General features: G+C 38.6%; 1 protein-coding gene across 3 annotated transcripts in view; it reads left to right on the plus strand.

Moving 5' to 3' along the window:
- The first annotated feature begins 4,708 nt into the window (after positions 1-4,708).
- klhl13 (kelch-like family member 13) overlaps positions 4,709-21,428 on the plus strand; it is a 35,889-nt gene continuing 19,169 nt past the window's right edge. Inside the window, exons 1-2 of one of the 3 annotated variants that reach the window (XM_053331871.1) lie at positions 4,709-4,771; positions 6,340-6,413. In XM_053331871.1, the coding sequence (XP_053187846.1) occupies positions 6,361-6,413 (53 nt within the window). In that variant the 5' untranslated portion in view covers positions 4,709-4,771; positions 6,340-6,360. Of the gene's footprint in view, positions 4,772-5,788; positions 5,886-6,339; positions 6,414-12,676; positions 12,832-21,428 lie in introns of those variants that run through there. The other 2 variants (XM_053331870.1, XM_053331872.1) reach the window with 2 other exon arrangements.

Consider the following 21,428-nt stretch of genomic DNA (forward strand, 5'->3'; position numbering starts at 1 on the left):
AAGGAGGGTTCCTACCTGATGACCCCAATGAAGTTCTAACCTCCCCCTACAACCCGCCTCAAATATCCACCGTGGCACCCTCCTGGAAACACACAGTTGGCATGATCATCCCCACTCACGTCATCTTAGGTCACAAGGGATTGTATCATCTAGTCCTAAAACAGGAATGAAGTATCATAGAATGGTGGATTGAGTGTGGATCAACCTGATGTCTTTATAAGATTGTTCGCCATCCCCTTGGCCTCCAGCAATAACCATTAAATTGCTCTAAACTGGCATTACTGGCAAGACCCCACAGGTATGTTTCTGCACATGCAGCAATTCCTCATCTTTAATGTAGATATTTTGCATGAAACCAGCTACCTGGCAACAACTCTAAAACATCCACACTTAACTTCTTGTTAGATACATTATTTACAGATAGAGAACAAATACTAGTAATAAAGAACACACATTTGTTACTTTCTTTAGTTTTATCTGTAAAGTACACAGTGTCTTGCATGTAGTGGTACAAAGATGGTATTATTTTTCTGATACAACACTGAAAAATATTTATCATACCAAAAAAAAATCTCCTCACACCATGTATAGATTAAAGCCATGAAAAAGCCTGAACCATTTGCATACTTTGCATAATACTATTAGTATTACTAGGATGGTGTGTACCACAGAGAGGCCCACTGAAGGAACAGAACTGGAATTTTAGTCTTATAGTCTTATAGTTGTTTTATTTACCAACAATGTGACTGATACTCATTTAATGTTGGACAGGGTCTTTAGTTTTATAATATTTGTTGAGACTAAAAATAGAAATATAATCAACATATTACTGGTGAACAGTGTCAGCAGCACCATGTTGGTTCTGAGATTGAAGTGTTTCAAGTGAAATTTGTCACAGCCACAGCAAAATAACAAATTCACCTTTAATGTTGGTAATCTGAGACTAATGTAGCAGTTAAAAGAAGGAAACCAAATGAATTTGTGATTTCATAATTTTAGGGGTTTCTAAGAGGCAATGTCTGGATTTAACAGAATATTTGTCTTCTTGCCATGTTGTCAAGTGCCGATACCACCTCAAAAGCTGTGATCCCTGAAGGCAGGCCAGCCCGAGGACAGAGAAACTGACATTGATCAAATATAAGAAACACAGTAATGAAATTTAGATAACTGAAACATATAATGGGAGGGTGGGGACCAACTGATTATGAAATAGTAAGCAGGGTTAAACTCCCACTGCACTGGGCTGAAGGCAGGTATATCAGGGACAGATCTGATAAAATTTTGACAACTTAAACCAAAACTATCTGCATAGCTTGATAACAGTAAAAGTGGAGAAGTGACTCTTTACATACACCACTAGGATCTTACCAAAAATGGGTAGGGGTTATGATGCTGTATAAGTCATGGATAACGCACCCTCTGGTGGCACAGAGGTAAACTGCATCCTGTCCAGCACCAAGTCAATGATCTCTTTGCCAATGGTGTAGTGTCCACAGTTGTGAGCTGCATCCTCCTTGCCAGTGATCAATTGCTCAGGGTGAAGAACTGAAGGTAGGTCCCAGTTCACACCTCATCTAAAGAAACATGTTTGATCAGAAATCATTCAAGGTTTTGACTGACCAAAATCAAGCAGTAACTATGGTATCTATATTTAATCAAGAGTTTACCAATGACTGTGGGTTTCAGGCCTATAAAAACAGCTCTGGCAACATAATTTCCAGCTCCAGTCTCACTAAAGAAGGTGTTAATTAATCATCTTCTCCTCCAATGGTCTTGTCACTGGGCATCTGCCCATCAGGCTGGATTCCATGTTCCAAGCAGTAAAGCTCCCAGCAGGCATTGCCAATCTGGACACCAGCCTGACCCACATGCTCTGAGATACACTGAAGCTGGGAGAAAAAAAGCTATTTGTATCTTCTGTCTAGTTAGTATTTAACAGAAGTTTCAGATTACTGATCACATGTTAAAAAGGCACTAGAACTAGAAGTAAATAGGGGAGGCTTTCATGGAAAAGGAAAAAAAAAACACAATATACTAGGGATTCATTAAAACATACAGAATAGAGTTAGGATGGAGTTCAATAACAATACATGTATTATTTCAGTGAATACAGATTGTTTGGACATACATTTCAAGATGTATTTTGTCTATTTCAATGCCTTGTTCTACATATAATTTGGAGAAAGATTGTTATATTTTCATTTAATGTTCATTAAATTATTGTTATTATTATTATTTCTTATTAATATGTAATCACTTAATTATTTAATTGTCAATAATTTATATTTTCATTGGCCCATGTTATGAATATATTTATGAGGCATCTATATGCTACAGTACATGAATGTAGTTAGTTACCTCCAATTTTTTTAAACAAAGTGACAACAAGAAATGTTTCTAATGTCTTACTATTTTTTATAATTAATTCGTCATTTTAAGTCATTAAATAAAACGTCCAAATTCTGATTGACATGTTTCACCATTTTCTCACATTTGAAAGACCAAACAAATGATTTATTAATCAATAAAATAATTGATGGATTAATCATGAATGAAAATAATCTTAAATTGCAGCCCTAGTCGAGAGCTTGTGTCGATTCATAGTGGGTTTTCGAGACAGATACTGGCATAGATTAGAGTTTAGATTTCGATTTTATGTGAGCTGATATGTTTTGTTTTCAGTTTTTTTTGCCTCCTTTCTTGCCAGGCTCCAGTTCATCATGTTACTTCAGTGAAACTGAAAAAGGTGATAACAGATTGGTAAAACATGCACATAAATTAGCAGCTGCAGGTCCCACTCATTCACACAACGTAGGCAGACACTAGAAGCCCCGTAAAACAGCCGACAGTGCATCAACATTTTCTTATTCAATCAAAGGGCTCTTTGTTCCAGATCAATGCATCAGCTGATTAATAACAAGCATGCAATTTAACTGTTGATTTGAGAGGATAAAAAGGTGGCAGAGGAGTGATTGTTGATAGAGCCTCAGTGCATTTTAATGAATGCATACATTATTGTGTTCTGGTCATATCATAATAGGAGACTGTGGTTGCATTAATGTTATCAAACATGGATCAAATATTGATTGCTAAATAATCCCTTTCATCCTCATCCATGTTTAAAAAAGGCATAACTCAAAAATCACTATTTGTGCCATATCATATTGCTTTTTGAGGGGTAGACCTTGGCAATGAGCAATAAACAAGTCAATTCAAAAGGTTTTCAAATTATTTTAATCTGCAATGCATAGGATTGTCTCTTGATCTAGATTGTTCTTTGTTCCCATGCAAGACCCTCCAGCACTCACCATCAGTTTGAGTTCCCAGTTCCGACTCTGCTCAGCCCTGACAACCCTGCTTCATCTTTGCCCTGGTAAACGCCTCAGCCTTCTGTCCCCGAATACGAGTTCAACCTCTATACCTGAGTTCTGTCTGCCTGTCCCCATGGCTACCTGGCGTTCCTGTGCATTGGTTTTGCAGTGTGAGTTTCCATCAGTCCTGCTTTGTCATTGCTGTTTGTCTTCGTGGGTGCAACCTGTCCTGATCTTCTGCCTAATAAACTGTACCTAGATGTTATTCACCTGTTCTATACCACACCTGCCATTTATTTACAATAAAGCTCATTATCAACCATGCCTGTGGTGTGTTTGTGGTGCAACTGGGTCCTACCACCTCCACTCATTACATTAACGACATGTTTGGATTTAGTAGGTTTCCAAGGTCTAAGGATTCTGAAACTTCTTCAGCATTAAACAACAATTAAACGGAAAAAAAAAATTTAATTTGAAAACATTATACATCATAATATTATTGCCACATATACAATATGCAAACACATCATGTTGCATATTTGGATAAGTAATTTGTACCGTTAATATATGTAACACTTTCATATTAATAATTGATCACATGACTTGGGTATGTGGGATATATCACCCAACTCCTAAACTCTGGATTTTATTTCAAACTCTGTGTAGCCTGTTTTAGATCTGCTTTGTGCCGTATTTTTCTTATTTTCCTTTGATGAGAAAGCTTAATTAAGAGGGTGAGATACAGCTATAAAGGAGATTGTATTCACATATTCTTTTTTTTCATCAATTAGATTTTCTTTCATTAGAGTACATCATCTAGTGTGCAAACCATCTGTCTGCACATGCTTTGTTAATAGCGGGGAGGGGGGGGGGGGGGGGGGTTATTACATAAACAGAGATGTAACAAGAAATGTGGCTAGAAATCACATCAACTCCATCTCTACTCTTTCTGTAAAGACAGAGTAACTTCCATGTATGAACAAGAACAGTCTCCAATTACCTCCTCCAATTACCGAAATATTCCATCCAAAATATGAACCTGTGCACCTGCTACAGTGAGAATTACCACATGCATAACTATGGTTGCATCAGAAACACTGTGTGTCCTTGTAACAGTGATTTTAAAACAAGTTTCGTTCGCTGTAAGCTCAGTTCACCTTTGAACAACACTCTCATTCACCATAATGGATGGGTTAAGCGATACAGACAGTTGTTACAGGCTACAAATGCTCCATGGGAGGACTCCTCTTCACAACCACTTTATTTAGTAACGGAAGTTTTGAGCCAATGAGAAAAGATTGCCATACTCTGCCACCAATGGTAAGTTTAGATGCTCCAGCTCCCCCACTAAGCGACAAGTGCATTGGATAAAACAAAGAAGGAGGGTCTAGAGGTATAAGTGGATTTGAGGGCTTGGAAGGAAAACAAGGACGCTAGTTAACGTTATCTCGTTGTCGAAGGTATGGAATCTGTTCTTTAAAAGTTTACGGAGTGTGTTTAAGATACATACAATGATTAAAATATCATATATAGCATACTGTGCACAACAAGTACCAGGCTGACAGTCAGTCACAGTCATTTATTGGTCGAAGCAAGCCAACCAACCCACCAGACTAAGTAATAACTAACCCAACTAACTCATGTTAAGACTCCGGTCGTTTGCGCTGCCGTGAGTTAAACTAACACAGCTAGCGGACAATGTTTAACAGGAACCAACTTGTTAGCCACATAGTTGATAGTCCTGTTGTATTTCAGGCTAGCCAGTGTTAACGTTAATGGGTTAGCCTAGCTAGTTAGCCTTAGCTTGTTCCCACTGGAGATGAGACGACAGTGTTCAGGCAACATGGCCAGAAAATGAGCAAAGCTCCGGTAAGACAGCGTCGCATCTTGTGGCAATACACTTGCTTATCCTGGCTAGTATACGCTGACATGATAAATGACAGCCTAAAACCTTTGCTAGCAAGCGAGTCGGCTACTTCGCTTTTTCTTACTAACTTAAATGTATTACACTTGCATAGCTTTAATATGAGTGACCTCTCTCGACTTGGTGTCTGAGAGCTCAACGTACATCGCTTTGTAGAGGAAAACTGTCACCCTTTATCAGCTTTATGTCACTACAGTCATGTTACTTTAACGTGTTACTATAACAACACCAACCAATAAGTAACTAGTAAAGAAACTTGACTGTATTTAAAAGGGCGTGTGTACCAGGTGCCACTTAAACATAACATCGAGATTGATGTTTGGACGGCTTCTATGCTGTTCATAATGTGAGCTGAATTTAAATATACGATGAGGATTTTTCTGTCAAGCTACACACTGCCGATATTTTTAGCTTTAATTAGCCCAGTTCTGTGTAAAGCAACAAGTGAGAAATGTGATGCAACTGGCATATTTCAGAAGGGGATGAGGGTCAAGAAACGCCCATTCACACTGACCTCAACTTCTGAAGGATATTTTTTACATCCAAAAATGAACATGAATGCAAATATGTAAACAATTCCCAGTAACATGGTCACAGATTGTAAAGAAGAAAGACACATCTTGAGTCATAAACTGGAGTTTATGTTTGACATAAGTCTGTTAAACATGAAAAGGTTTATTTTTAGGATGAACTTTAGGTAGTTTACTGAAGTCTGGTGTCATTATGAGACTTAGTTAGACATTTATTTAAAAAAAAAACGTGTTCTGTTTAAATTATATATTTTTTTCTATTTTGTTGCATCAAATAAACATTTCAGTGTGTATTTAAAAACAGTGCAACTGGAAGGCATTGCTATAAGTGATCTGTACCACAATAATGAGTTTGTTTTACTTTCATGATTAATTTATAGAAGACAGCTCTAGTCATCATGAGGCAATAAGTACATGAATCCTAAATGACAGACTGTGCTGATGTATAATAAAACTGACTAAAACGTTTTTAAACAAAACTAGATTCTGTATAAAAGCTTTATTTATTTTTTCTTGGCTGTGATTAAATGTTTGGAAGAAGAAAGGCTTTGACAATACCCTGTTTCTGTTTTAGAGGTGTGGTTTTGGCAAGGGTATGGAGCACCCTGTGCACAGAGGGGAGACAATGCCCATTGGACTGCATGACAGGTAATGTCCAATATGTCACATTCCATTATTTCAGTCGACACCGTGAATATGTATATTGATGTTTCACTTTGATTGAATGTAATCCAATTTTTTTAGCTCACAAACCTTTACTAAAAAATAAGGAGCTGTTAACAATGTCAGCTGTCTTGATATTAGTCCTGGCCTCGTAAGGACTGCAGCCTCAGTGGATTTCTGTCAGACCTACGAGGAAAGAGCATCTCCTTGAATTCAGATGTGTTGTAACCCTTGATTAAATTTAAAGAAAGAAAAACAGCAGGGCTAGAGGTATGTGCCAAAATTCTCATCAGAGTGTCATGACTTGAAAGATTTTACAGTGTTTTCACGACATTAATGCAGTTGTGGCAGCCCTCCATGCCTGAAGTGCCTCTATAGATTGTCTGTCACTTAAACAGTATGGTTGCAGCCCTCGGTGTATAAAGACTGAAATAGATGTTTTCAGCTGGGTCCAGTGTTAGTGCTTGCAAACGAGAAAACCTTTTATGAGCTGACCCCCTGTCTTAACCGGTTAGTCAACTGACTTAATGTGACTTGACATGACTTAATGTGGAAGGTCCATAGCAACAAACACTTTTCATAACAAAAACTGTGGATAATTGACTTTGTTTTCAAGTTCCAAGTATGAGTAAATAACACAAAGGCAGTGAATAGCATAAACACATAATCACGCGATGGCTACACAATTCTTCTACGGCCTTTTATTGTTTGTTGCTTTTCTGTGTCTGATCACGAAATCCACTCTCAAAATAATTCCATTCTTGCACTGTGCCCCTTAATTGTATTGCTGTTCCTGTATTTTTGCTTGAATATTTAGTAAGTAGAAATTTCATATAATCTGTTTCATTGTTCTGGAGCAGCCAGATTGTCCATTCCATCATCAATCATATTTCAGCCACTACGTTCTTTTGTCTGTCTGGTTAAGGGAGTACCTAGCATGTTGTACTGGCAAGCTGTTTCGCAAACCAAGTCGCTTGTTTGTTGAACAGTGCTGCACCATTTGTGCTCAAGTGGAGCGACCAGGCTGGGGTGTCAAACCCTAATGCTGTGTTGGTACAGTATTGATGAAAATGAGCTCATAACACATTATTGAAAGATGTTAAACGCTAAGAGCTGCCATCAAATGCTTGCTCAGGTTTGTGCACTTATTTACTTATTCTTTGATTAGACAGTTTGACATTCAATAATAATTCTGGTGGTTATAAACTGTGTTATTTATGTCAAATTCTTGTGCAGCTACTTGTGTTGAGACACCACAATACCTTTTGACCTAACCAAGGCATTAAAGGGATGCAATTAAAAGGTTGTGAGCATTTGTTGCTTTACTGCTGTCTACCAACTATAGATAGATGGGGTGACAAAGTTGCAAAGTTTTTGTTGACCTTGAAGGTGCTGCAGATGAGATGAGAGAAAGATAAATGAACATATTTAAGCTTTAAATAGGTAATCTTTTGCCATTTAATAAGCATATGTGAGTATCTCATGTTAGGAGCGTCTTATGTGGAATAGTGTAAACAGACACTAGTGTAGACTGCAGCGACTTGGCTTTTTGAACCTGAAAATCAAAAACTTGGTTTAGCAGTATTTCGTGCAGTACAGCTGTGGTCCAGATCTGCATGAATGACGACAACCAAAGGGGTATTTGAGATAGCCATTATACATTTCATTCAGCTGTGTAGTTCCAGACACGGATGCCAGCTTGTTGTAGCCGAGCCTCCTGGAAAATGTAACGAGTGAAGATGAAAGCTCACATTAGCTACATATTTACAGACTTTTCTCAATTAATCTGTTTTATTTCTCATTGTAGGCAGTACCAGTTGGTCGCATACCATACAGACAGATGTTAGAATTAGACTTTCACACTGAAATACTGCAGAAAGGAGTTTTTCCTATTAGTTCATGTCTGTGTTGGGCCAATCCTTTAGCAGAAAAATTCTCTGTAATCATGACCAGAATTGCGACTGTGTGGAGGCGGATGAGACACAACACCAAATGAATGGGCAGATTTTGAGGAACACAATTGTTAGTATGTACTGTAATTAATTCAGGTGCAGGCAGAGTGTACGCTGTCAATAACAGATCGTTCTCAGAATAACCTGCTGATTTTAAATGAGTGAAAGAAAATATCTATTCTCTGTAAAAGACTTATTTACACTGGAATGTGATTATTACAGAGCTACTACTGACATTATTACAAATACACATCTTTACACTCATTAATCATTTTTAATCATTTATTAACTAACAAAAATGATCATATGAACAAAGGTTTAGGGTACAAATATTCCTGTCACTCTTTACTATATAGAGTGATGAAAGTGTAAAAGCCAGGGTGAAATAGCTTCCTTTTTTTCTTTTTTATAATCCAAATGGGAGGGGGGGCTGCAATTTTGTGAAGAGAGTGAGGCAGTGTGCAACTGAGGATAACAGGTGTATCGCTGAGCTTTCAGGCTTTGACAGAAGAGAGGGAATGACTGCCGCCCTTGCTGTGGAGGCAAGGTCACTCCACCATTTACAGAATAAGCTGGGAGCGAGAATGACTGAAGCCAGAGGGTGTGAAGACAAGGTTGTTATGTGGATGGAGCTGCCGGCGGTCGGAAACAGGGAAAGGGTCGTAGCCAAGATTTGAAGGAGTCGGGTTTCCCCAGAGGCTTTGTTAACCAACTCTGCAAATTTGAAAGTAATCAAACAACCTCATATTCCCCACAGACCAGACTTAACAAGTCACGCATTGTTCCCACAGTGACTTAAGTGTAAAATCAGTCCATTCACAACTCTTGTGAAGGCTACAAACACTACATAGATACATTACATACAGTGTAGTATTTGGGCATGTATGCATTATTGTTATAGCTGGACAGTACCATCTAGACCACTTTGCATTTGCAACAAACAATGATGGTGGTTTAAACTTGTGGATAATAATAATGATATAACTTTATTGTCTGTCACAAAGAAACAGATATTTTCCTTTGACAAGCCTCAACAATACACATTTAAAACACATTTAAAAGCACACATGCAGTTAAAACTACAGCTGACAAGAACAATATCAAACAGGACAGAGTACACTGCCAGTTTTAGTTTGTTCAGGGTGGTGGTCGCAGAGGGAATAAAAGATTTTTTGTAGATGTTTTTCTAGGCCAGTAGGACTTTGTAGCGTTGACCTGATGACACTGGAAGGATTGGTGGAAGGGGTGAGAGGAATCCCGCTTCATCAGTGTAGCTTTCCTGATCACTGAGTGGGTGCACGGTTCAGATAGCAGAGTTTGGGTAGAACCAATTATTTCCCTGGCCTCATTAGTAGATGAAATAACTTGGAAAGGAGGACTTTACTTTGAACTCCTGTGGGCCTCTGTTCTTTCTCAGTTCTGTTTTTTTTTTTTGGTATTTTGTTTGGCATATGTACTTGTGTATCAGTGTGTGCCAGTGCTTCTCTTTTCACTCATAATGGTGTGTTTTTGTGAATTAATAACTAGGACACAGGACAGAATCTGCACATGCATTCATCTTGTTAAGAGTAGACAATCTGCTTTTAATGTGCACTCTGTTACTCGTGCTAGAAGTATGATGTGAACTTGTGAACTCTGACAGAAATATGGTTGTACACTAGTTACTGTTTGGGGCTTTTATGTGCTGTAAAGCTTCAATTTAACATACAACACCTTGTATTTTTAGTAAAACCATGACTCAGATCAGAAGTTGCTGTTTCTTTATTTCTAAGTCTAACTGATATGATAAATGTGTGGAAAGACAACTGCTGTTTTCATTAAGATATGATTTTTTTTCTCCCTCCTTTCCAGCTCCCACATTAGGTAATGTTGCACCCTCTCATCTGCTAAAACCATCTTTCATTTTTTTTGACACAGATCATTTCTGCAGAATCACACGCTGCTTTTCAAAAATATTTTATTGATATTTTCCTTTACATGAATGTACTACAGAGATTATAGGTAGTTAGGTAACATCGGCATTGATTTTCTTTCTATTGTGTAAAACAAAATATATTATCCACTAGACAAGCATTTTGAGAAAGGGTTTTTAAATTGAGAATTGATTATACCTCTGAATGGCTGGAAGGCTTCGACTGTGAAGCAGCTGCAGGAATTGTAAGTTACCTTCCAAAGATTGAGATAATTACATGCTTAGTAAAACTTAGTTCAAATCTAGATGTGAGCATGTGTTAATGGTTGTTTCATTGGGTTGGTGTCTAATCAGTGACACTACTCTATAAAATAAATAAATAAAGAAATGTATCTGGTCTAAATTTACATCTATTAATCCCAGCTGTCTGGAGGGTGGGAAATTAGCACCAGCCAAATGCTGATAAAGTAGTGGCTGCCTGGTCGATTCCAGACCCAGAATAATTAATTACTATGAAGTGGATGAATTTGAGCATTTGTCAGTGGCTGCTAGATGTTCATATTTAAAAAAATAAATTTCCCTTTTTCCTGAGACAGTTTAGAGAAGTCATGAATGACTCGGCTGAGGCAAACCTACGTAATGTTGTCAGTGTGTTGTACCATCAAGTGTGCAGCAGCCTTTACTGTGTCAAGGTTACTGACAGCATCACAGCAAAGTTTTGACTTGTTTACCTGGTGAGTGTTGCTGAGGTCACTGAGATTAAAAAGCTGCTAATTTTCGTTCTATAAACATGTAATGAACAGTTTTTTTTAAGAGTGTGAAGTTTGTGAAAGTGGTTTTGGCACTTTCCTGCAGTCTGCAATAGTCATTAAAGTATGTAAGTTATTTCCTGAACTGTGTTGGTCCACCTTGTTATTGCTTTACATTGACAGCATTAGGGTGGGCTCCAGCCCTGAACGCTCCAGAATGATGTTCATTCATCCACCTGTCTGTTTTGTTTGGACAATGTACAAAGTGTCCAAAAATAATGTGTGGCCTTTACAGCTGACACAGAAAATCAAGTTTGGCGAATTTGAAATAACATGCAATTTGTCTGAATGAATTTGAATGCCCCCTGTCCAACATTAAGTACCATCTGATGTATAATGCATACATTTTAAATTTAACAACGAATAACCAGAAACACAAATCTGTCATCTTGATCAGGATCAAATGCAGCTCTCTCTTTTTGTTTACAATATTTCCTGCTGATGAGAACACCTGTTCAGAGTGTACAGAGCTTCCTGGTACACACGGGTATTTTTACGAGCCAGCTTTGACAGATGTATTCACTGTATCTCTACACCAAAGCAGTGGTTTACAGTCTGCAGAGAGACTAGTCTCCTTCATGTAGCCTCAGCTTGCGTCTCCTAAAAGGCATCAGCCCACTGCTGGATCACAAACTACTTCACACAGTCTGATGTGTTTATAGACTGTAAATTTTAATTTTGAACAGGTCACTACAGTTCAAATATTTACGTTTTTCACATGTTTGAATGAATGTTTGAGTTTTGTGGGAAAAGTGACAGTCATAGTGGCTTACATGTTGTGTAGAGGAATTTGTGAGTGTGTTTTCTGAATTTCCAGTTAATTTGCCTAATTTGCCTTGTTAAAAGTCCTAAAATTTGGATTGCCTCAGTGACAAGATATATTGTGATAAGAAAATACATATGTTAAATCTTTTGGATTTGTCAACAGCAACTTTTACAACAGTCTAGTGTGCTGTTATTTGTTTCCGAGGCATATTGATGAGCCTAAAACCCACACTTCATCCCCCAAGTCATAATTTGGCATCTCTGGATAGTAAAACACTTGCAGTTTTTTCTGATTGATCTAAGTTCAGCATCACCACTGACTGAAATTAAATTTCTGGCTTCCTCAAAATCACACGTCGGACCCCAGAGGATAGCAAGTTTATTTGGTCCAGAGAAATTAAATTGTATTAATTTCATAACAGTTTGTTCTCTTCCTCCTTCCCCTTTTATCTCCCCTCCACTTCTTTCCATGACAAGCCCAGAACTGTAATCACAAATCCTTTAACAAGGTGGCACTGTTGCTTAGCTACTGGGCTATTTGCGAACCCTGACAGGGTGATGGGAAGGCAGGGCTTCTTCCCCCTCCTACCACGAGACAGCCGTGAATGCAGCAGGGCAAGTAGTCGTGGTGGATGCAATCTATTGGCTTCTCAGTGCTGCCGCTAAAGTCACAACCCTGACTGTAGCCTGCACTGCCTGTACCAGTGTATTTCTGTTGCTGCTGTTGCTGCCGCCGCTGCTGCTGCTGCTCTCCCTCCCCCCTTAAATGGTGTGGGCAGAGTGGGATGGAAGACTGCATTGGAAACCTTTTCATGGAAATGGTTTTTGCTGTTGGTATTGCTCTGGCACCATTCTGGTGACAACAACATGCCGTTAAAATGGAAAAGCGGTTCTCCTGTCAGCTGGAAATTCCCAGTGCCAGTTCTTAAGACATCCAGGTCCTCACCGCTTTCGCCTGCCTACATGTGAGTAAGAGCAAAATAGCAGTCACACAATTCTGCTTTGGTGACATATATGGAAAATTGATTTGCTTGTTTTTCAGTTTTTGAGATTTGTAAATCCTTGTTAGTATTTGACAGCATTATTATTATTATTTTTGTTGCAGTACTAATTAGTCAGACTGCGATTGAGTGTTGTAGCGTGTCAAGAGATTTGCCTTGTCCAGCATGCGTTTTATGGTTCGCTGGCAGAATGCTTTGCTTTTGGGCAGGAGGACTCATTTTGCCGCTTGTCTGGACATGGCGAGCATCACATCCCCGACTCTTGCCCTCTGCCTGTGGCTATGTTTATTTGGGAACAGGGACTCAGCAGCTTGGGAGGAGCCTGCCTTTGTCAGGATGTCTGGCGTGCCCTGGTTTAGAAGCTATTGTCATCTGCTACTGTTCAGGAGGGGGGAAGGGTAGCATGGAAGTGCTTCACACAGCCTCTCGCCATCCTCTCCTCTGTGCCCCTTTTATCTGAGCTCCTGCAATGGACAAGTGCCTTGTTTGACTTTTGAACAGTGACATGGTTTTGGCCTACAGAGAGCCACAACCAAAATCTTGGGGGAAAAAAGAAATCAAATTTTTTTAAAGAAGGCTAGGCTAGCTGTTAATTTCATGGGCTAACAAGGCTTATACTTGGAAGGATTTTTACAAAATTGGATTTATGCAGTCTCCAGTTATCATGCAGCTTTACTTATGAGCTTAAGAGCTTAAATTTTCTAGTTTAAAGAAACATTTATGTTAAACATTAATGCATTTCAGGAAGAGAAATCTGTGCCTCTCACCTCTGTTTGTCCATCTTTTCCTTTTTAAATGTCATCAATGAGACAGGTGACATCTGCAACATGGCTAATTCTAAATGAGAAAGATATATATGTACATTTTTTTATAGCCGCAACCTCACTGAAGTGTTGACTAATTGAGTCACTTCCTAAGCTCTTTACAAAATGACATGAGTGCTTCAGTATTGACTCTGTTGACTTTATAATTATGTTTTCAGTCTTTTTTTGACCACAGTAGTGTAGCTGGAACAGTCTGCTTCAAACACACACACACACACAATCACACCTGAAAGCAGCCTGGTACAGCAACAGTCTCATGCTGGTCACTGAGCGGCTCCACTGGGGTAGGTTGGGGTTAAGGACCTTGCTCAAGGGCACCTCACTGGTTTTAGTGATGGAGTTCATCCTGTGGATTAAACTGCCCACCTATTCAGTTGTTTTAGTTTCATTTCTTACATTGGCATATGATCTATATTGTCAATTTCTATTTTAGGTTTGACAGAAATATGTATTTTTAGTTCAATATGTAGTGGAATAAGTGGGTAAGGGTGAGACGAGATCAGCGCAAGACAAGCTAACGAAGAAGTGGAACCACCAATGCAATAAAATTTTTGACACCATTGAGAAATATTATTATTGCTTTGTTGTAGTTCTGTTGTGTTTTTATCACTTACTCCAAGTTGCTGTATTATTTCTGTAACAAGACAGCAAAGATTTATATAGTATAATTTGAATATGTGCTTGTATACTAATAGCCACACACCAGCCATGTAGAAGAGGTTTTTAATCTTGTACAGATAATATTCTCATAGAGGTAGTTAAATTATTAAGTATAATTTGTCTTACTGGCAGTTTGTTTCAAAACTACCCTCCTCAATCTTTCTTGAGAGAAAACATTTGTGTGTTAATGTATAAAGAGTGACTTCACTGTATTACCAGTGGGTCCTGGAAAGACAGAGACTTTCATTGTGTATGCGGGGTATTTACCTCATTTTCAACATCTAACATTGCTTAAAGGCAGGAGGAGGATCACACCAGCATGTCAGCATGTCTCCTGGAGGACTGTGACAACTCCCCCATTGAAAGCTCAAGGACGAGAGTGCATCAAGTGTGCTTAAGTGGCTGAGGCACTCGCATGTCTTTTTAGGAGACGGCACACACACTGACGAGTGAAGCATATTCAAGCCTCGAGGCCCCACCTTAATCTGCCTGGTGTGGCTCTGCCCCACCAGACCACTTGCTATTTTGAAACGTGTATATTGTAAGCTGTGTTTTCAGGCAGGCTGATATTGGGCCCCCAATTATAGGTTGCTCTGTGGTCAGGGAAAAGTCACTGTTTATAGGTCGTTTGAGTGGAGCCTATGTCCCTTCGGCTTTAGAGACATTTTTAACTTTGCATGCTGATAGGTTCATCTTTGTTTATGAGTCCAGAGCAGCAGAGTCACAGAGGACATGCTGGAGTGTCATGACGTATAAAGAATTAAGATGTGTTTGTACATGTACGCGTGCCTGTTTTTAAAACCGCCCTAATCTATATATAGACTGGTGAACTGCTGGCGGTGCAGATTTCATGCTAGCAAGGGATGGTTTACGTTCACTGCAAGTATGTCACGTGTAATAATCTTCAGTTTAGACAGAAGTCACTGGGTTTTTATCTTTCAGTCCACTAAAAGTCCTTGAAATGAATGAATGTCACCCCTCATCTTACAGTGGTTCAAGCACTGAGCACTTAGCATGTGTGACTGCTGTCTTTAATAATCATCTCTCAGAGGCGTCATGGTGAGCCAGCAGCCTCAACTGCTGCAATGCCTGTTTGATTCCAGTTAGGGACCTTTAGCACATGTCATCCCCCTTTTTCCTCTCTCTCTCCACATTCTTTGTCACTTGTTGTCAACATTGAGGGAAAAAAAATTGAGAAATAATCCTTCAGAGAAAATCTAAAGAAGAAATCTCATCTTTTGACCTTCATGTGTTGGTTGAGTGTCTAAAAGTGAGCTATCTGCTACTGATTGTTTTCTTTGAAAGAAACACAGCCTTACATAAACATTTTGCCTGCTTGTATAATAGCTTTACTCAAAGCCACCAAGTCTTCAGAAATATTTTGAGTGTTGAGAGTGTAGTTAAATGCCACTGTGACCAAAATCAATTCCATACAGATCGTACAGAGCAGGTAAAATGAAAGCTTTGAAAGTACCAATTTTTTTTGCAAATGTAGACACTTCGCATTTCTCATGTGGCTGTCAAATCCTTCGGCTGCGGCTCAATCCCACTGCTGCCACAGTCTCATTATCAGATAATTATCAACGTATTGTAGATGTATTTGCTCTATCAGTTAAACCCTTTCCTCTGTTTTCTAAAATAATCAAATCAAACACAGTTGATTTTACAGCTGATATCAAACTCAATTAAAACTGCTATTTACACTAGAAGATTTTCATTTATTTTCACTTTCAATGTCCACTGATTTAAAAAAAATACACTTTTTGCATGGTTATAAATAGTTAAAAACAGTGGAGTTAGTCTCAAGAGTGGCATCAGATGTATCACCTTGTGCTTTGTGTGTTAATTGGACACAGTTGGGGATGATATGCCGGCAGAGATATTAAAATTACAATGATGAGCTAGTTGTTGCACTCTGAACCACAACTACAGTAAATTCACACATTATGTAGATAATAGCAACATACTGAATACACAAGATATGTGTTTCGGGGTTAGTGTCAGAACATATTGATGTATTGTTTGTGTTTTTAATGGAATCAGCTGCAACAGACTTAAAGGAGATTACCAGTGAATGATTAATATGCTCTCTAAAGGCCCATTCACAGCGATATTAAACGATATGCCATCTTTTTCATCAAAACCTTTTAGATTAACTTGCCTGATTGTTTGCCTGCGACCCACGAGATATTGAATGCCCCGTTCCTGAACACAACATCTGCCACTGTTTTTTAAATGAGGGCACTATTGTTATGTCATGGTTTTGATTGTCATATGCGTTATACACGCACTCACACTCACACACACGATGCAAGAGTCATGCGCTTTGTTTCTGGGAAAAGAAAAAAAAAAGTGAAGAAAAATATGGTGGAGCTTTTAATTTAGCTGCCCTTTGAAATGTACATTAAGTTCTTGCTGACTTGTGGACATTTTGAACAAAATACAGCAGCCACCCAGGGCTCATTTATTATCATTGAAAGGCCAAGAAGAGGGGGGGGGGGGCGGCACAGGTGGCACAGGTAGTCTGGCAGAAACAGTCAAACATGCCCGCTCAGAGATGAATTGTGATAAAGTGGGGTTGAGTTTCACCACATATTTTACAAGTGCCCCTCCCTCCCCCTCAAAAAAGAGAGAAAAAATGATGCACTGCATGACTGACCCCCCCCCCCCCCCCCCCCCCCCCCCTCAATCAGATGGATCATATCAGGTGTCTAAACACAGTGTAGGGCAAGAAAAGACACTTCAGACTCAAAAAAAAAAGTAAAGGATAAATGCAGAAAAATGTAGACAGCCTTGAGTGAACTGGAGAAAAAAAAAGTGTTATTGCAGATTTAAAGATTAGGTTGGTGAGAAAATAAATGTATATCGACGTCTATAGCAGAAGTTCCCAAAACTCCTATCTAGTAGAAAATTCTTAATCCAGATCCTATCAGATCAGAAGCTACCGTGCTCTTCTTGTCGCTTTGCTTTTCCAAAGAGATTTTCTGTCACTCGTTCCCATCAGAGCTCCCTCTCCACCACCTTTGTTCTGCTCACATGTTGTAGCTGCACGTCGTGAATTCAGGGGTTGTAGCTGCCACATATAATGAAAGGAGAGTCTGAGGAATTAAAAAATATGAATAAAGTTCAATATTGCTGACTTACATGATTTGTGAAAGGAGCCGCAATTAGTCATTCATCCCCGTTTAGATGCTGACATCTCTAACTCCCTCCGGCTTTGACACATCTCCTTGCCTTTTTGCCCAGAATTTGGATTCAGATACACGACCCCTACTCAGCCTACAAATGCTGAATAATTTCCCAGATCTGCAGTGACAGATCAGTTCAGCCTATTTTGTTGCTATTTATTTAAAAAATCATATTATGAAAGTATTATTCTGGCTGTGTTTTTGTCTTTATTGGTGCTCACATACTGCTCACAGCTGGGTGGTGTGTTCTTTCTCACAGCATCCTTCAGGTTGATTTAGTGTTTGGTACATGTTGACAGATCTGTCTGCTCCACCCACACGCAGACACGTTACAAAGCTTTTTTTGGCCGAACTGCTTGCGGCGCAGGTTGAAACCGTGTTAATTTTAGGCACTCATAAATCCTGCAGCCCCTTTTTGATGTAAAAGCCTTGACCTTGAAGTGCTCTTTGATTACGAAGTGCAATTACAAGTCTGATTGTAGCGTACCGCAGCCACAGAAGTAGATATTCTACCAATTATCTTTGAAGATTATTAGCAGTGATTTGAAGTGATTATCTGGAGATTACGAATAGTTTGTCCTCGACAGAGTTTGCTGCAAATAGTTGGGAAGTAGCAGAGGGCCTCATGTTTAATAGTTTCCTTTACCGATACATATGACAAAAATGTGAAAGTACTGTGGAGTCGAGCATTTGCATATATCATTTTGTGCATATATAATGATTATTTTCATCATCAATCAATATTTTCTCAATTAATATAATACTTGTTTCAACCTAAAATTAATTTTTCAGTCCTGCCCAACAGTCCACAACCCAAACTGTTAACTGTCAAGGGACAAAAAAATACCAGAAAATATTTGGCATATTTTGGTGAATCATTGAAGCTGTAGGGTGTTATTTTTGTTGCACTCTCGTCAGTATTTAGAGTTCCCCACATTAATTAAAGGGAAAGCTCCAGTTCGTGTGTGATTTCCAGCATTATAAAAGAGTAACTGTTGAGTCTGTGAATGGAGAAGTGCAGCTATTCTTTCAGTCGGTGGAGGCAGGACATTATTTAGGGAAGTGCCACTTTTCATCAGAATGGGCAAAGCAAACAACATTTGTGAGACACACTGGGGCGCAGATGTTTGATATAGTCTAAGTAATAGTTTCCTTTTTACTGGAACTCTACGAATGGATGAAAAAGAATATCTCCACTGAATATATTGTGACTCATTTGTGCACTTTGATGGATTAAAAAATGGCTGTATTCATTACAATGATGAACACTTTCACATTTTCATATTGTGATCCATCCACTGGCTACGTTGTCACATTTTATATGCATTAAAGTCCGTTTGATGGAACAGAGACGTATGAGAGAGGAATTTTAAGACTGCATAAGTACTGCCTTTTCTCTGCCTCGCTGCTTCTTACTATGTGTGGTGAAAGGGAAACAAGGGCTGCACCCACTTCTTTTTTTTTTGTCTTTTGGTTGTGGATTTTTCAGTGAAGTTCAAGGAGGAAATATGTTGTTTTGCAGGAAAGGTAGAAAAGCTTGAAAAGAAAAGCACATATACTAGTATGTTAGCCCCTGGATAGCCATAAAGGCATATAGATGTTTATAATCCTAATATTTGAGAATTACTTTTTTTTTTTTTGTAATGACATCCAAAGACAGTCTGTGCTATATTAAATATCTACACTGATTGTACATTTATAAATAAGACTTTAGTACGTAATGCCAGTGAGATGTATACTGATGATATGAGAATATTACTGTACAGAAAGGTCTGCTTGCACCTACTACCTGCTATAGGGAGAAAAAATACTCTGCCTTGTTGGTTATTCTTTCAACCAATCACAGTCGTCTTGGGCGGCACTGAGCCCAGGATGCAGCGACGGTGTCCTTGCAAAATAGTGCCGGGGGGGGTTTCTCGTTTGAGCCCTGACAATAACGCATGTCGACTATGTTATACAACATTTACTGATTTAAAAAAAAAAAAGACAAACATAATTTGTTATTTTCAGCATGTAGGTTACTAGCTCAGAGGATGTTGTTGTTGTTTCACGTAGCAACAGGGATTTTGAGAACAGGAGGAGAATGCCAACTGAAATAGTCAGCCAAAAGCTTTTACCCACAGTCTACATCCTGTGAGTCAGTCAAGAACAACTGGAAGTAGAGAGGTGGATTAGAAACACAACAACTAGAAAGCAATGCAGCAGTCGACAAAGTCCTAAAAGGTTAAAGAGGGTCAAGTGTTGAAGTGTGTTTGTTGAATGCTCATTCCACCTTCACAGAAGCACAGATGAGAACAGTCTGGGTGGTGATTTCGTACCAGTGACGGTGTTACAAGATGTGGTTCATTTGCACCGTCACTTACATTGTTTTGGGGTTTCTATCTTGAGCTTTACAGCTCGATAAGAAGTTATTTTCACGGGGTAGTAACTTGTTTTCATTTTGTTGTGTGAGTGGTTTGGAGAACAGCAGCCAGACTGTAGGAGTCTTCTGATCTTTTTTTTTTTTTGTCAATGGGACAGATTTGGTTTAGTGGAGGTAGTGTGAGGTGTTTTGCTTTACAAACCATGACATTGTCTGTCAGATATTCAGAACCTGAAATAGATGAGATTAATGAGATTTCTATCAATGCATGGCTAAGCATGACAAGACGGCAAAGCCATACTCATAAATCTTTTAAGACCCTTCCACTGTCATCTCAGGGGGGGAAAAAAGGGCCGAGCTGACTTTAGCTTCCCGAACTGTCACTGGTGGAAAGATGTTTTTAGGCTTGACATAAGGGGACTGGATAGAATGCCACTCTTGTTCCTTCCTCAATTTTTTTTTTTTTTCAATCCTCCGACTTTGTCCTCCGCTTCGACCCCCCTCTTCCTTCTAGCTGTGCTCAAAACCTAAACCAGTGAAAATGAAGGTAACTTTGCTGCTCATCCATATCATTGCATCCTTCTTATTTGTCCTTGTCATTGTTGTTAAAACTGTGTTTTCCAGGCTGAGAGTAGAGTATTGTGTAAAAACCAGTTGCAGTCTGAGCTCATAACAGCTCGTTTTTTCATATGTGTTCATATTTTTACCAAGATATATTTACATTTGTTCAATTAAGAACCTCAAAACAAAACCCCTTCTGTACCATAACTATATACATATGAGTGATGGTTCGTCTATGATTTGATTGGTGCTGTGAGTTTGCCAGCCAGCTGCTAATGTGATTGGGGATGAAAGATGTTTCCAGATTGTAAATATTATACTGGGAATCTAACATATTGTGTGTGCTGTAATCATAAGATCAAGAATTGGTCTCTTTTAAAAATGTTATTAAACTCAAAGATAAACAGCTTTTATGTTCATTTATAATTTATAACTTTAAAAAAAAGATTAAAGTGGAAGCTTGTTGTGGTCATTTTAATTGCCTCTCATTTTAGGCTTTTGACATACTGATTCCTTATTTGGAGATAAGCAGTATGCATCTTAATACATGTTTGACGTAAGGTTTTATATTTAGTTAATCTTGATTTTGATAAAAGTGTAAATAATGTAGCACTGTCAGTTTGATCTCCTGCTGGATAGTTTATGTTGAAATGATTTACATACACTGAGAAACTACAGTGAATGTGACAGACAAAACGCTTTCATTTCAGATTTCTGACATTTTAAAGGACTAAACTAGAGCTGCAACAATTAACTGATTAGTTGCCAACCATTAAACCATTCATTAAATTAATAACAACTACTTTGATTATCTTGCAATCGCTTCAAGTAATTTCTAAAGATAATAAACTGAATATATTTGGGTTAAGGATGGTTGGTCACCTTGAGCTCTGGGAAACAGTTACCAACATGTTTGACCATTTTCAGAGTTTTTTTTTTTTTATAGACCAAACGATTAATCTATTA

This window comes from Scomber japonicus, chromosome 13 (assembly GCF_027409825.1).
Source record: "Scomber japonicus isolate fScoJap1 chromosome 13, fScoJap1.pri, whole genome shotgun sequence".
In the NCBI taxonomy this organism is placed as follows: domain Eukaryota; kingdom Metazoa; phylum Chordata; class Actinopteri; order Scombriformes; family Scombridae; genus Scomber; species Scomber japonicus.